The sequence below is a fragment of the Strix uralensis genome, chromosome 23, assembly GCF_047716275.1.
Source record: "Strix uralensis isolate ZFMK-TIS-50842 chromosome 23, bStrUra1, whole genome shotgun sequence".
Taxonomy (NCBI): Eukaryota; Metazoa; Chordata; class Aves; order Strigiformes; family Strigidae; genus Strix; species Strix uralensis.
In genome coordinates, this window is record NC_133994.1 from 8,993,844 (window position 1) to 9,009,993 (window position 16,150).

General features: G+C 45.5%; 1 protein-coding gene across 4 annotated transcripts in view; it reads left to right on the plus strand.

Annotated features, from left to right (window-relative positions):
- The first annotated feature begins 392 nt into the window (after window positions 1-392).
- CDC42 (cell division cycle 42) overlaps window positions 393-16,150 on the plus strand; it is a 28,903-nt gene continuing 13,145 nt past the window's right edge. For 2 of the 4 annotated variants that reach the window (XM_074892986.1, XM_074892989.1), the window contains exons 1-2: window positions 393-471; window positions 13,751-13,893. In XM_074892986.1, the coding sequence (XP_074749087.1) occupies window positions 13,789-13,893 (105 nt within the window). In that variant the 5' untranslated portion in view covers window positions 393-471; window positions 13,751-13,788. Of the gene's footprint in view, window positions 472-4,693; window positions 4,937-13,183; window positions 13,266-13,750; window positions 13,894-16,150 lie in introns of all 4 variants that reach the window. The other 2 variants (XM_074892987.1, XM_074892988.1) reach the window with 2 other exon arrangements.

A 16,150-nucleotide genomic window follows, 5' to 3' on the forward strand; every position in this document is an offset into this window, starting at 1 on the left:
GAGGAGTCGCAGCTCTTTGGTCCTTTGTGTTTCAGCTTCAGCTCCAAGCAGAAAAAAAAAAAAAGGGAAGAACAAACCGGAGGGAATTTGTTAAGGGTGCTGCAGGGGTGCACGTGCACCCTGTAGGGGAGAACTTGTGCCCTCCATGTGCTCCGCTACGGGGTGGGGGGGGTCGCACGGTGCCCGGGGTGTTTGCTTGGCACGGGGGGGGCCCGGCCCGGCCCGGCCCGGGGGATCCCCCCCCGCCCCCCCGGTGGGCCTCGGGGTCCCGGGGGCGCACAAGCCGCTCCCGGCGGGGCGGAGCGTGCCCCCCCCCCCCCCCCCGCAGCGCCCCCTGCCGGCCGCGCCCCGCCGCGCCCCTCGGCCGCGCCCCGCCCGGCGCCCGCTGCGTGGTGACGTCAGAGCAACGTGCCCCTGTGCCTGCGCCGAGGAGACCCCGCAGCGAGCTGCCAACGCCCGGCGGAGACTGAGGTGAGCGGCCGCGCCGGGGCGGGCACGGCCCCGCCGCGACCCCCCGGCCCCGCCGCGACCCCCCGGCCCTGCCGCGACCCCCCGGCCCCGCGGTCCCCGCCCTCCGGCCCCGCGGCCCCGCCGCGCGGGAGCCGCCTTCCCGGGCCCGCGGGGTGGGGGGTGTGGGGCCTCCCCGAGCAGCCGCCAGTGAAGGGGGTGGGGGGGCCCTTCCCAACGCCGCGGGCGGGTGGGGGAGTGCGGGCTTGCGCCGAGCCCCCCACCGCACCCCCGGTGCCTGTTGAGGGGGGTCTCGGCGTTTGTGGGGTCGGGTCTGCCGGGGGGCGGCGGTGGCGGGCCTCCTCCTCCTCCCCTCCCCCGCTTCCTGGCGCGGCGGGCGGGGGCCGGACCCTCGGCGCTGGGGAGCGGCGGCAGGAAGCGCTCCCGCTCCTGCGCTGGGTGCATCGGCCAGCGCGGGGGCCTGGGCCTGGTTCCCCGCCGGGGCTGCCCTGCTCTGGCCTCCCGCTCCGCCGGGCGGCTTGGCTGTGCTCGGGGGCCGTGGGGCAAAACCCCGGGGGTCAGCTTGTGCTTGTGGGGCTGCAGGTTGGGCTCTCCGGCCTCCTCCAGGCGAGGAACGCCGGGCACCACAGCAGCGCTGAGCCGCAGCGGGGGTGCGGGCACTGTGAAGGGCTTAGCTTAAGCTGTATGTGCAGCAAAAAGTCAGTTCCTGCACGAAAATGAGTTGGGAGGCGCTTCCTGGGTTTTCCTTCCTTAGGTGCGAGGTCGCTGGCTTAGTTGAAGACTGTCCCACAGTGCAAATGATGTTGCGGGTTTTGGCTGGGGTAGGAGCCGGCACTGCTCTGAGGGTTGGTGTTGACATACACGTCTCCTTCTTTGAAATCTCCTCAAGACGTATATACTTCAGCAGCGTGTCACCTAGCTGTGTTTTAAAGGTTTGTTTTAGTGATCTGGACTTCAGCAGTGTTTTTTCCTACGAGCGGGTAGAGCTTGTAGCTGGTGGCGACAGTGGGAGACGCTTGTATAGCCAGGTAGCTGTGAACATAACTGGCGTTGTGAAACCTGTGCTTAGTGAAGAATTGCAAAATTGTCAGAATTCCTGTTGCCCTGTCTGTGTGGGTACTGCAAGTGGTGGAGCCGGAGTGGCTTTGCTACCCTCTTTTGGCAAAAGCCCGGGGAAGACAAGGCCGTAATGAGGAGGCCATGTTACACGGCAACTGGGTAGTCAGAAGTAGTTCAGTCTGGCCATCTGTGATTGTCTTTGTCTCCTGTTCATCTGTGTTTCTTCTCTCCTAGGAAAGGAGGTGCTAGCTGTCTTTATTCAAGGTGTTAAATTGCAGTGCCCCAAATATCCTTTTTTTTTTTTTTGGAAGGGATTTAAAACTTGGATCAAGCCCCTCATTGCTAATCAGAGTAACTCAGTAAAGCACTTAAAGCTTCTCTCTTTCAGTTAGCAAAAAGATCTTATGCAAAACCAACTTTAGATAGAAAGCCTTTGTATTCAATTAGCTATACGTAGAAAATCTGTTGTTCTGCTTGGTAAACTGTTCTTTCTTGTTAGTGTAGGATTATAGGGGAGGTAGTATGGGCAGATGCATGTTTGAAACAGGTCTTATGGATGCATACAAGACTTCAATTTTTTGCTAACTGGGGAAGTGATTCTGTGTTTAAATGTTCACTTGTACGCTTCAGTAACAATGAGAAAGAGGATTTTTAAGTCTTGGCAAGGAATATAACTACTGTGATGCAAGATAAAACATGTTTGCAGTTTGGTAACATGTTCTGGACAGAAATTTTAATCATTAGATTTGCATACTTTGAACTTGGTTATTCATGACCAGCGACTGATGCTCTTTAATTCATTACGTGCCCTGCACTGGGATTGGTTGGTTGTCTGAAACTGATGGTCAGTTTTGGGAAGTTGATGATGTTTTCACCGTTTAATGGAAATGCTCTGGAAGTCCTGGAGTATCTAAAATGGAAACTGTAGATTTTCTACTAAAAGAACAATAGTAAACAGAAACAGAGCCCATCTGAAACTCCTAGGGATTTCCCTGATGAGTGTGCAACTGTGCTCTTCTTTCCTGTAAAGCGTACGAAAGGCCCATGTGAAGTGCAGCATGTAGTGGACCGCTAATCCTGATGTAAAAGTTCCTTCTGGTTAAGATGCAGTTGTAGTACTAACATAAATTTCCAACTCTTATGAGCACAGACAGCTGGACATCTTAATTAAAATCTTTTCAACAGCTATCTGTTAACCTACAAGCTTCAAAGTTAATACAGCATATTGATGTAGCTGGCTTCCAGCCCTGCTTCTGGATCCTTGTACAATAAATGAATATGCATTATTGCAGTTGAGGTGTGTGTAATCTGTTTTATGCTAATGTGAGTGCTCACAGCTTTTAAAAATATCTATGGGCTTGTGTATTTTAGCCCTCTCTTTCCTCTGGTTGCCTCTTGTGGTCAGCTGGGCTTTCATGCCGTCATTAGGGTTGATCATATGAATTTCAATGATCCTAGCTTCTGGAGTGTAGCCTGTAAGGAGGAATTGTAGGGGGATGTAGTTATCCTCGCACTTGAGACTGTTCCAGATGAAAGAACAACACCTTTTTTGTAGGAGATGAGGATGCTGTCAAATTAAATGGAAGTGAAATTGGTTTCTGGTACTCCAGGTAGCAAGAAGCTCTCTTTAACCATTTAGTGTATTGTAGACTTCTGCCTTGGCTCATCTCACCCCATTGTGCTAAATGCAGGTGAAAACCCCCCTATTTTTAGTATTTATTATATGACAAATAAAACAATTTATTGACTAGATAGGCTTTTATGCTGACTTTTAAAAAGAGATTTAAAGTACCTTTACACTTCTGCAGCCTACTGTCATTTAATTAGGTGGCTTCCTTCAAGCCTTCTTTAAAACAGCTTACACCATGATAGCTAAGGGTGTCCATCAGCAAGGTTTACCCCTAGAAATGGCAGGTAAACCCTTTCACCAGAGTGTCCCCTAGGTCTAAAGCCTGGCACAAAGTGACCCCTCCCTGAGTGTGTCTGGCCACCCCTGTGCAGCGGTCAGCTGCCTCTTGCAGCCCCTGCTGCATCTTCATGGTGGTGCTCAGGTAAGTGACAGAAATGGCATTAAGACAAGGTATTCCCAGCATCTGGTGGGGGATCTTCTAGATTATTTTTGGGTGGAAGAACTGGGTTTTGTGTGCAATAAAATAATGAGTACAAGAATCAGAGTTTCAATGTTGTTGTCTTGTAATTAATCTTTGTAATCTTCCCTTTGAGTTTCAGATAGTGACTTCTGGTTTAAAGAGTTTTAAAACTTCAGAATACTGTTTGTCCTGTTCTCAATAAAGCAGCTATTCTTTTCTTGAGATATATTGACTTTTCTAAACAAATGACATTTTTATAAAAGAGTTTAGTTTTGAAAAAGCTCTTACAAACTGGTGTTCTATTTTAAGGTCTTGGGCTGCTAATTCACCCCATACTCTTGAATGTTACGTCCTAATTCCTAGCAGGAGAGTTGGTCTGTGCGCTGTGCTCTTGTCTTGTGAAAAAACAAAATAAAACCTTTATAAAAAAAGTAATGCCTTTCTGTCTGGAGGTGGTGTGCAGACACCAGCTCATCTGTACCAAGACTTAGGTGCCTGTGGTTGGATTGCATGGTATCAGCGTGTGTTTTTTTAAGTGTAGACCAAACAGGGTGAAGGTTTTTACCAAGCTAACACAGAGTTAGAGCAAATCTTAAACTGTGTAGTGGAGTGGGACTAGTTGAGGCCCAGCGGCGGACTGTACAACGGGAGAGGATTGCTGTCACTTGTGGTGCCAGGCTCCCAGCAATAGCTGAGGCTGCCAGAATTGTCTTGGTTTGTAAAAAGCTGTTTTGAATTGCTCAGCCTTTCTGAAGTTGAAAGATGCTGTGCTGTGTTTTTGGCCAATTATGAGTGTTCTGTTTGGGGGGAAAAATGACAAAAATGCTCCTGCAGCTTTGGATGTAAGGAAAGAAGGCATCTGCCACTTCATAAACTGGTGTAGCTGTTTGCATTGGGCCAGCTGTGGTTGGTAAACAGCTGAATGCAAAAGGGCTTGTTGTGGGAGGGCTGTGTGCTGGGCTTGGATTTCACAGCAGGCATGCTCTGGTTGTGGTTCACCTTGGTGTGTTAGGAGCCTCTAGGTCAAGTTTAGTGATTTGATTTTTTTTTTTTTTAAAATTATTTTTTTTTTTTAGTGCTTGTGAAGTGATGCTGAGCTAAAGGCTTAGTTCCTCTCAGAAGGATCCTCTTCCATGTCCTGGAGTGGGGGCTGTTAACTTCTTCTTGAGTGTCTTCTGCATTTCCGTACCGAGAAGCTGCCAGTTGCCCGGCAGGCCCTTGGTCCTGCTGCCTTGGCGGCGATCGCGGCGCTGTGGGTGGCTTTGCCTTCTGTGCGAGGAAGGGTGGTTGCAGCTGCTCTGGTTCCTTCCTCTGGTTAGGTGAGTGCAGGGCAACCTCTCCCACCTCAGTCCTGCTGTTAGCAAGCTTTCCAGCTGCTTTGTTTTGCTAGAAACACCAAGATAGCTCTGTGCCTGGGAAAAGTTGCTTTTGCAATGTTTTTTAACAACGCTTTATCTTTTTAGTCCGTGGACAGTGTGTTGCTACTTGGCCTGAGCTATCCTCCCCCCCCAACACCCCACCTCCTGACGGTTCCCTGAGCACCCACAACTGTCCCGCTCCCCCGAGCTTAACAGGAATGAGGGGTGATCTTTTGCAACTGGTGGGCATGCAGGGTGCTTCCCATTATGCAAAACCGTGCCTCAAAATAGAGGAACTTCTGCCGGTGTCTGTTTTACTACTCTTAAATGTAGTTGGCCATGGGTATGGGGAGAGAAACACCGAGGCTAGTGTGCGCTGGGATTTGGTAATGTACGTGAATAGGAGTATAGGTACAGCTCATTTTTAAAAATATTTACAGTGTGAAACTAAGCTGATAAAGGTAGTGTTTTTTTAATGTGGTATTAAAATACTGAACAGGATTTTGTTACGTGGTAGAGTAAACCAGCTTCCCGTAGAGTAGGAAAATGACGAGTAACAATGAAACATTAAAATGCCTTTGACAGAAAAGGACTTAATGTAAGCCCACACTTCCCGATGTTTAATGTGGGGCAGGTTTTCCCAGTGCTGATGGCTGGTTTTGACAGTGTAACCTTAATCAGAGTAAGAACAGAGAAGTTGACGCTTTTGCTTTCTTCTGTTGAGTTTGTGGTGAAGTTAAAGTAGTTTTTCTGAGCCATGAAGTGGGACAGATGGGCAATGCCAGTGCTAAAGCGGGTGCTTGCACCACCCTGTTAACTGGTGTGGCAGCAGAGGGCCTGCTGAGTCATACTCTGCCTGACCGGGCTGCACGGGCGGCTTGAAGTAGGACTAAATTCTGATAATTTTGAATTTAGGACTAAAATGCAATGACATGGCTTTCCCCTTCTTTTTTTGAAGTTGTAGAACTTCAAGCATGTTGGTACTGCTGGTAGCTTAGGTTCAGGCGTTTAAAATTCCCCCACCCAGCTGTCTTCACTTCCTATCTTGTGTATGTCTCTGCTTTACCAGCTTGTTGTGAGGAGCCTTAGTGAAGATGTGCAAAGCAGATGTCAATTCTTACATAATTAGAAAAAGAAAGTTGCATTAAATGTAGAAAATAGCGGTTCATCTCAGTTGCATTTTGAGATCTCTTACTACTTCCTTGGTAATTTGTAGTAACTTGTCCAGAAATGGGAGCTTCAAAACTACAGAGGTGTTGATACACAGGTTTTGTCAAGTAGCCGACTTAGGGGTGCTCCGAGATCCCAGACACGTACTTTACCTCAAATGAGGATTCCCATAATAGCAAATTTTGTGGGTTTCAAGAACAACATCAGCCTGAGAACTAAGTTAGGCCTGTCATGGTGACGGTGAGCCCTTGTCTCTTCATAGAGCTCGCTTTTGTGGGCCTGCCTAAACATTTCTCATTCTTGTATCCAGCACCAGGTTGAGACTATGGGTGTGGGCAGGCGTGTGAGGCAGAGCCCGCCAGTGTGCTCTGCTGCTGTGAGTCTCTCCAGCTTCAGACTGAGACCTGCTGGCTGCGCATCTGGATCTTTACCCAAATTCTTGTGTTCGTCTTGACACCGAATTGTAGCACAACTGAGCTTTTTTTGGCCATATGTCTCATAATTAGACGCCTTCCATATGAAGCGAATAGCAATGGTGGGTTTTGGAGATCTCCCTTGTGGGGTGCAAATGCTGAGGTAGGATTTAAAGGATTGTCTGACTTGTTAGTAGCAATTAAAAAAAAAACCAAACCACCAACCAATGCTTAAGAAGGGTATCTTTCTCAGGATCCTGAACTGATGCGGTACAGGATTGTTTCTTGAGTCTGTCCCTTCTGCGTTCTTCAGGTTTTGCCTCGGACTTCCTGATTTGCCTTGTTCTAAGGGAGTGCAACTCCTGCGCTGGTTTGTAGTTTGACAGCCTTTTTAAGCTCTGTTTAAGAAATTAAATACCCAGGCCTTAAGCTCAACTTGGAACCTTTGGGAGCAAACACGTTTTTGTATATAGCTTGTGTGCCTGTAGTAGTCTGAGCTATGGCAAAGACAGGCAGGTGGTCTTGGGTGCCAGGTGTTTTAGAGCATAATATATTCTTTTAAATTTTGTTTACCACATTGCTAGCATAGACATGGCAGATGTGATTAGTTCTGGGTTGAGATCTCCATGAAGAAGGTGATTCCTAGCAGACAGAAAGGTGGGAGATTCGGGTCATGTCTGTAAATGGCTGCTGTACACCTGCAGAGGAGAATACTGGCCATGGTAGTACTGCTCTTGAAACCAGTTTTGTCTTCCATGCCTGTTAGACTTTCTGGAGTTCAGCTCGTAATCAGAGTGTGGCTTCTTTCACTGTTTTGCATCATAGGTTTGTGACAACATCAGTGCACCAGGAGGCCCAAGGTCTTTTAACTCTGTGGTTGACAGCTGAACTCGTGTGGTCTCTTCGCTAGTGGCTTGTGATCTTTGCGGGGAACTGATGTGTTGTATGCAGTGACCTTTGTGATGAAGTGTTTGCTGCACCAGGTTTGTAGTACTGGCATGCAGTTAGTACCTTCTTCATGTAATGCTGGTAGGTATCTGTGGTGGGGAAAACCTGATTGCTTGGATTGTAGTAGCTGATTATCTGTCTTTGGTGCCCCAGATTTGGGAGACTTGTCGCTTTGAAAAGCAAAAGTGTATTTTGCAGTAGGGGTAGAGGAGGTGGCAGAGGGCAAGGACCTTGAAATGGTGGGGCAGAGGTGCCTTGAAATGGCTGTGATTAATCCAGGAACAAATTGTCAAATACAAACAAATACTTTATTTAGATACGTGTTTTTATAAGATATGAAAGTAGCATGGAAGGATAAAAGTGGCTAACAGAGATCAGCATGTAAAATCCTGTGAATATTGTTCTTTTATTGTGGAATCCTGAGTGCTTTGAGCCCACAGGAGTTAGATGAATAACCTGTTTACTGTATAATTAAATTATTGGGGTGTGTGGGGGGGAAGGTCTTACTCTTAGTTTTCAGAAATGGCTCTGTTTTCCTGCGGTGTGGAGCGGGCTTTCAGACAGGATCTGGAAGCTGAGGTGGACTGGTTGTTTCGACTCGTGAGTTAATGGTGTATACTAAAGAGCATCATGAAATGGTTCTTGGTCACTGGCTGGCAGTTGCTTGCAGCAAGCTGAGTTTAACTGGTACCTGTGATGAAATGGCAGCAGTTTCAGTCCTGCCTGAAAGAGGAAGTCGTGGTGCTGCTGAGGCTCGACAGGAAACTAGTGCAGGATGTGTAGACAGATTTGACAGCTCGGTTTCCTTTGGCTAGGAGAATGTACACATTTAACCTGAAAACAGACTTCAGTAGCTTAAAAATAAAAGGAATCTTAAGCTTGAAGGCTTGTGGTTTCTACTTGAAAATTGCATGTACAGCAAGAGTGAAGGCAAGATAATGCAGATTCTTACCTCGGAATAAGTAGGGAACACTGATTGCGTACAAAGACCCACAGAATTTCACTTAATTCTTCACGATCAGTAGTTCATCATCTGAATTACAGACAGTTTTTATAACTAAATCTCCCATAGTAATGCCACATTTCATGTGCTTGCCATTAAAATGGGAAAATTAGGCTTGCGCAAGAGGGGTTGTGGCTCTTGGTGTCAGGGTGCATTTGGGACAGCATTTCTTGCAACTTGTGCTTAGTAAGTGGGAACTTGCTGTAGGTACCATGGATTTCTTCAGCCTTTGGTGATCTGTCAGTGTCTTTTGGTGCGTGCACAGGCCTGTGTGAAGAAAGTGCATAATTCCAAATTTTCCTTTGGCTAGGAAGGATTACTGATGTACACAACATCCCACTGGAGATCTCGGTTAACTCTTTGTTGCAATGCTTACATCTCTGTTACCCTGTTTTGGGATTAATCCTAAATGCAGATCAGCTGTCTTTCATAAAAGTGTAACTGAGCTTTAAAGCAAAATTCTGTAAAATGGGCCTGTTCAGTCTGGAATAGGGCTGTCTGATGAACTTGACAAAGTTTACAAGGCTTTGTAATCTGCAGCTTCCAGAATGCTAGATTCTAGTTTTCCAGGATACTGTTGGGTTCTGTGAAATCCTGCGCCTGTGATCATGTGCTGAACAGGTTAAAATCCCCAAAATATTAGAAGTGTGATCGATCACTTAACATGTGCTTTACTGAAGCACTGAAGTTTTTAGTTACAATACAGAGAGGTTTGAGAAATTAAATCCATTCAGTGTTGTTTTTTTTTTTTTTTTTAGAAGTCTTTAGATCTTGTTGAACAAAACTAAGTCATATTGACTTGCATTACATTCCCAGTTTATCAGCTCTCCTTTCTGGGCTTGGCCAGGTGGCTCACAATTACATTGCTCAAAATCCACTCACTGCACTCAAACCGGGATGACTTCAGTATTTCAGTTCCCTTAGATACTTTACTTGGAGTGTTGTCTAGTCCTGCTGGGTGTTGTATATGTAGACTTCCTTTTATTAGGCTGCTTTGGAGGGGGAACAAACCCAAACCTCTTTGAGGGAGGGAGACACAAAGAAGTTGTGGGAGGGATGAGTTATTCTCTAGTTGTATCTCATATTGGACTAAATTATGTTTAAACCACAAGTCAATGTATGTGTCTTTAAAGCCTTTCCTATGGGAGAGTAGGTCCCAGGATGGTGCATCTAAGCTCCCTGAAAATGAGCTTGTTTTTAGCTGTGTTCTGTGGACCTCTTAGAAGTGGAAAACATGAAGTAGCTCATCCAGCTAATCTAGAAAGCCTACTAATCCAAGTAAAATAACCTATTCAACAACTCTACTTCCCCACTGGGTAAGACTTTGGAGGCCTATGCTTAAGACTCTAAATCTGTTTAAAACTTAGGCTAACTTATTTCAGTATTTAAAGATAAAGTTATATATCCATTAAAAAAAAAAAAAAGGCTGAGGGGATCCCTTTACCCGAAGATGTGCTCGAATGCATTTTGGTCCTTTAAACATGTAATCCTGAAGTGTCTAATGGGGGCGGGGGGCAATTAAACAACTGTGTGAGAGAAGTGGAAGTTGCTTGGTACATAGAGAACTTCTAGTAGGCCAGTTGAAATTTTTTTCATGGTGAATTTTGCTAACATCTTCCTTTAGAAAGAAGGAAAAAATAAAAACACCCCAGCCTGCCCCGGGCTTTTCCAGGTCCCCTGTTGAGCAGTTTAGGTTCTGCTTTATGCTCCAGAGTAAGGCCTTGGGTTATTTGCCCTCTGTTTTGTTCCCACTGCCAGAAAGCTTAAAAGGATTGGATCAGCTGTTAGGAAGAGGTGGCTTGTGGCTTGAGTTCAGGGCCTTTACCTCACACTAACACCCCAGCGCAGGGTGGTACATGTTTGAATTGGTGATGCAGACTGTGCTATCCCTTCAGGTGTGGGTTTGAGCTGCAGGGTGAGAAAGCAGTGCTTTTATAGGAAATACTCTTAACTTGAACTGCTGGTGTTCCCTACTGTATGAGTAATTACGTAGATCAAGTTGATCATTTGCTGCAACAGTCAGAATTGACTGTTGCAGGAATAATGCAACCTGTGTGCAAGGGGTGTGTGCACAGCTTGTGCTCGGTCTTAGCTGGGGTCTTTGAGCTGAGCCCTTACCAGAGTACAGCAGCTGCTTCTCTCCCAGAGCCGGTGTGGGCACTTGGCTGTGTCTGAGGGCAGGAGGACGGGGGAAGTTTGCAGTACAGTCAGGTGAGCTGATGTGGTTTCGTTTTGTTGCTTGCTTGATGCTCGCCGGAGGAATGAGTTTTAAAGAGTAACACTAAACGCATCCCTTCTTTAAATGAAGGCATATGTGAGCTTATCTTGTATGAGTGCATATTCGGCATTTTAAGATTTATAGTTAACCATGGACTGGTATGCTGCAGTGAGCATAGGAAGCGCTTCAGAGTCTGGATTTTTCCTCTACTGTGCTTCTTTCTGGGTTCTGGAAAGGCTGTCTTGAAGCAGATGTGCAACCTGCAAATTATGGTTAAATGAGGAAATACAAATAATTGGGGCAAAAGGGTAGAAGAGGAGGTAGAGCAGGAAGAGGGGGAAGAAAATCAGAATGGAGGAGGAGGTGCCTGCCAGGGGGAGGGCAGGGTGGAAAGCGAGATTGGGTTTGTCTAAAGGGGTGTCTGCGTGGTGCTGGATGTGCTTGTCCCCTGGTGATAGCACTTGGGCTGAGCAAGGACAGCTGGAGCAGGGATGTCCTCAGCTGGGGTAGGCAGTGTAATGAATTCCACTTAAAATTGAAAAAGCATACAGGAAGTGGCTGGGAAGCCCTGTGTGGAGGGTTGTTTTATGCTTCATTTATTAACTCTGAAAGGAATTTGCAAAGGCTGCTACCTGTGCTGTGCAGTGACACAGCTGAATGGCCGTGTTTGGGCAAATCCCAAAGCAAAAAGCAGATGATGGTGCCTTATTGTGTGGATAAGGCTGGCAGGCTAGTGAGGCATGCTGGTAATTTAGGCTGGTTTTACTTGGAGTGTGCTTGAGTTGGTTAGCTAGGCCTCATACCTGTTTTGATGTATTTTCCTTTTAAAATCCTCTGAACAAGTGACTCATCCCCTTCCACCTTTGTTTTGAGCATGAAGCCTTTCTTAATTGGGGACTGAACTGCTCTGTTCCATTGCCTGCTTTCTTTCTGGTGACTTTTTTTATTCTAAAGTGTGACTTTCCCTCTGTGTTCTGCCTTGCCGTGCTGGTGGCACTGATCTACATGAGCACCTTTGCAGTTGAGGGAATATTGACTAATATTACTTAGATATAAACAGTTGAGCTGGCCTGAACACAAAAAAAAATCTTTTGAAATGGAAATGATTGCTTTGTTCTTCTGAGTAAATGTGTGCTTGTTTCAGGGCCAAATTTCAGAGCTTTTTGTAGTATTAATGAAGGGCCTGTTGATATGGCTTTGCTGGGCGTCCTGCTGGTTGTCTTGTGTGAAACAGGTCTGCTGCATACATCAATAGATTCTATTATTTTGATATTGAAATACAGCACCAAGGAGAGGGTTGGTGATAATGCCTGATGCCTACGCAATCCTTCATCTCTGTATATGTTGAAAGAAGATGTATAGATAGCAGTGTTGTGAGTGCATGACGTACCAGATGCTGGCTGGTACATGGTGTCCTGCTCTGACAAAGACTCTTTGCTGCCATTTCCTAAAATTGACCACTTGTGGATCTCTCTATGGCTTGTAGGAATGGTGGTGATTAGTATTTCCCTACAAGATTTTTTTTAGGGACTTTAGAGGATGTTTATTACCCAGGTAGATGTCTCTGTCTAAATCTTTGGGCATCCCTGCAGTATCTGAAGAGAGGCTGGTGGTGTAAGGTTTGTTTTCAGTCACTAGCAATTACCTTTCCTTGCAAGTGTGATGTGATGTGCAGTATCAAATCATGTTGCTAGCTTTGACCAGAGTCCTCAAAAACCTGGAATTGCATTGTACTTCTTGAAGGTCACTCTGAGAAGTGAAATCCCCTGAAAGTTCCCAAATGCATAGTTCAGTAGGGTTTGATTCAGTTTTTTAATGTAGGTACCCAGAAGTGAGAGCCATGGCAACATCCTTGGTAGGCTAAAGCATTGCCACCATTCTGAGGGTAAATTTGCTGCAGTGGATGTCTCTTCTTGTTCCCTCTGCCTCCACCCTGGCAAGGGGTAACTCAGTTTGCAAGTCTTTGCTGCTGTAATTAAAACTACTTCCAATAATATGGAAATGTTGAAAGTCAGTGGGAGCTTTGCCACTTAGGCTTGCTGGGGTCAGGATTTCACACCTGTATGTGAATGAATGGCTAGAGGCCTGGTACTTTTTCTAATTAGTGATATATAAATGCAGGGCAGCTGTGTCTGGCAGTGTTAACTAATGTTTGGAGGAGGTATTGATGGCAAATACTGGTTAATGTGCTAAAGTCTGTGCTGGGACACTGTCGAAATAGCTGGGTGCATTATAATTTTGTAATGTCTGGAGAGTAATACAGTTCCTTGGGAACCAGATGCCCTGCTGAGCTGCTCAGTGCTGTTAGCCACTTCAAAGGTGGCAATGAAGGTATGTGTTAAGTAGCAACTTTAACCAAAAGATTGTAGAACTGTACTTAGCCTTAAAAAAGGTGAGGGGAGGAGGAGTTCATCATGTTTACTTCTGTCCCTGCTTATTTTTATCCCATAAACTAGTTTCAGAGCTCACACTGCTGTGTTTCCTGCTGAGCTTTCTTCACAGAAGTGCTCTCCAGAGGGAAGATCTCTTGGGAGGCATGTGTGTTACTTAGCAGCTATCAAGACCCAAGCTTAAACTTTTGGCTTTCAGTGCGTGTAAGGCTGGATGCTTCCATGCGTTAAAAACAGAGTCTGGTAAAGCCTAAAGACCTTTTTTGCCCATCTCTAGGTAACTAGGCAAAAATCCCACTGTATATTAGACTGACTGAATTTACCTAGTCATCCTTCCCAGTGCAGAAAAGTGACCATGCCAAGCGTAGTCTTAGATGGTGTTTGGCAGTTGTATGCAGTGGGAGGGGTCTAGTGGTAGGGAGGAGGTATTTGCACTTATGAAAATGAGCAGCTTCCTATTGTGTGCGTGATGGAGGGAATGAATCTACCAACTGATTTAGGAATGTCTCGTTTTTGGGTCCCAAATATGCTGCTGGTGGTTTAGGCTCCAGTCAAAGCTCATCAATGCCATATGCTGCTATCTGGTGATCATGAGAAACATCTAAATATATGTATCTTTTTTTTTTTCTTCAGGGTTCTTGTTGGAGCTGATATACTAGTAGACTTCAGCTATGCAGACGATCAAGTGTGTAGTCGTGGGTGATGGTGCTGTTGGTAAAACCTGTCTCTTAATTTCTTATACAACAAATAAATTCCCATCGGAATATGTACCAACGGTAAGTGTGGGAATGGCTCCAGTTGTTCTTTGGGCATGATGGGGTAGGGAAGCATGAGTTTCCTTCTGAACTACCCTTTATGGTGTGCACACCTTAATACTTGTTGTTACAGCCTGCTTTCCTGTTGGAGACTGAACTAATACATCATGGAAAAGTAATGATCAGTCTGATACACTGCTGTTAGTTATCTTTGGCATTGCCTGGCAGTGCTGGGATGCCTTTCCTGTATCTGGTCTGTTCTTGCTGCTTCACTGCTCTGCAGAATCTGGGCTTCTGTTTGTTGATGGCCACCAGCTGGATTCTGTGAACAAGGTTATTTGCAGTTGTTAGGACTGCTAAGTGGAGAGCAAGGAGCAGGAACACCTGCTCTCCAGCTTGTGATCTCAGCTCTTGCTACATCTTCATTTTTAGGGAAAGTAGTATTTTATGCTGCTAGTCAGTGAGTACACTTAACGCTTGCAAAGCAAAAATGAGCATCAGAAACTCTGAAAGATCCAGAGGTTGTGCAGTGTGGCTAGTTAACTTCAGCGAAGCATGAGAAATATGTTTGAATTTAGACTGCGCAGTTTCACTCATTTATACTGTCAAGCATTTGCCAATTTTGTGTGTAGTCCTTGACTAATTCTAAGTAACCTTTTTGAGTTTTACAGCCTCAGTTTTCTGAGATTCTGAATCCCTTGACTTACCTAAAGATCAAGTTGGGAGCATTTTGCTGACTGCCTGTGAGAATCATGTGTATTATCTTTCCAATAGAAAAGTGTTTTTAATATTGCATATGCAAGATCAGCATACTGATACTGAGGTGGCTCGGTTCTTTAGTGAGATTGCTGCAAGAGACTTTGACATCTGGATGTTCTTTTTACTAGTTTTCTCTGTTACGGACCTGAAGAGGACATCATCTACTAGTGTAAGATTTGAAGAGTTTGCCTAGGTACCTCAAATTTGGATCTGGAAATGCATTGCAAAGAGATTAAACACCTGCTGCTGAAAGGGTCAATCTTTTCTGCTATTGTAAAGCAACTTTAAAATAGCTCCTCTGAGATGGCAGGTAGCTCTGCCTAATAGCTCTTTCAGAATAGTTACTTCTTTATAAAAATGTCCTCACTTTGTGGAAAAGAATTTGCAGTGAATGTCATTGCCTCTTTTTGAGGTATTGGCTTTGTACACTATCCAAAGATTTTTCAACTTGCCAGATTTGAGGTTTGTTAAAGATAGGACAGACTTCCACAGGGCAAAAATGTTTGTGTTTAGTTGTGGATCGGGAACTAAAGATGAAAACTCCTAAACCTGAGAGTGTTCAGGTTGGATGCAGTGGCTGCTGTTAGGAACCTGAGGGTTTTGTTGTAGGCGTGGAGACCCACGGTCAGCCTCTCTCATGGAGGGCCTCTGTTATGGACTGGTAGAGAAGTTGTGTTTGAAACTGTTATTTGCCATTCTTAAGTTTTTGAGAGTGGTGTCAAATGTCCTGCTGCGAGGCTTCTAGGACAACCACATCCTGTGCTGAACCTGTGGAAGTCTGCTTGCCCTATTTAAGCTATTCTTTATGGTCAAGACAAAATGAAAGTGGTCAGTGAGTTCAGGCAGTGAATGTTTCTATACTTACCCCTAGTGAAATGACCCTTAATTATGTTGCAAAAAAATGTTATAAAGTGTATATTTTGAAAGCTTGCGAGTTTGTCTGCTGTCCTGCAGATGGTAGTACTGGCTATAAATCCCTGCTAACAAGCAATGTGGAAAAGCCACTCAAAGTAAGTTGCTTGCCAGTAAAGTGTGTTCAAGGTGTGCTAAGGCTTATTTATGCCTTTTAAAACTGTCCCATGTTTTCAGAATAGTATTTATCTCTGCACTTCATGGCTTGAGGAACTCACTGTTCTGGGGATATCACAGGCCTACTGATAATTCTGTGTATGGCCTAAAGGTGTATTTCAGACTCTGGAAACTGGTAAGTAACCTCTGATATTCCAACTAATACTTCTAGTAATAAATGGGCAAAGAACTAGCATTGTTTCCAAAATGAAAGCAAGCTGTCTGAGAGCTGACAAACCTTCATGTCCCCAGAGTGTCTGTGGCTGAATAAGGACCCTAGAGTAGGGTGGGTAGGACTCAAACTAACAAAAATGTTTAAGCAGGAGGAGAACCTGGAGGTAAAGTTCTGATTTTGGGAACGTGGTAAATACTGGTGGTAGCTCAAGGCCAATGTACCAACAACTCCGGGAATCAGCTGCAGCAGCTACTGAGAGGAAGGTGGCACCTTTCT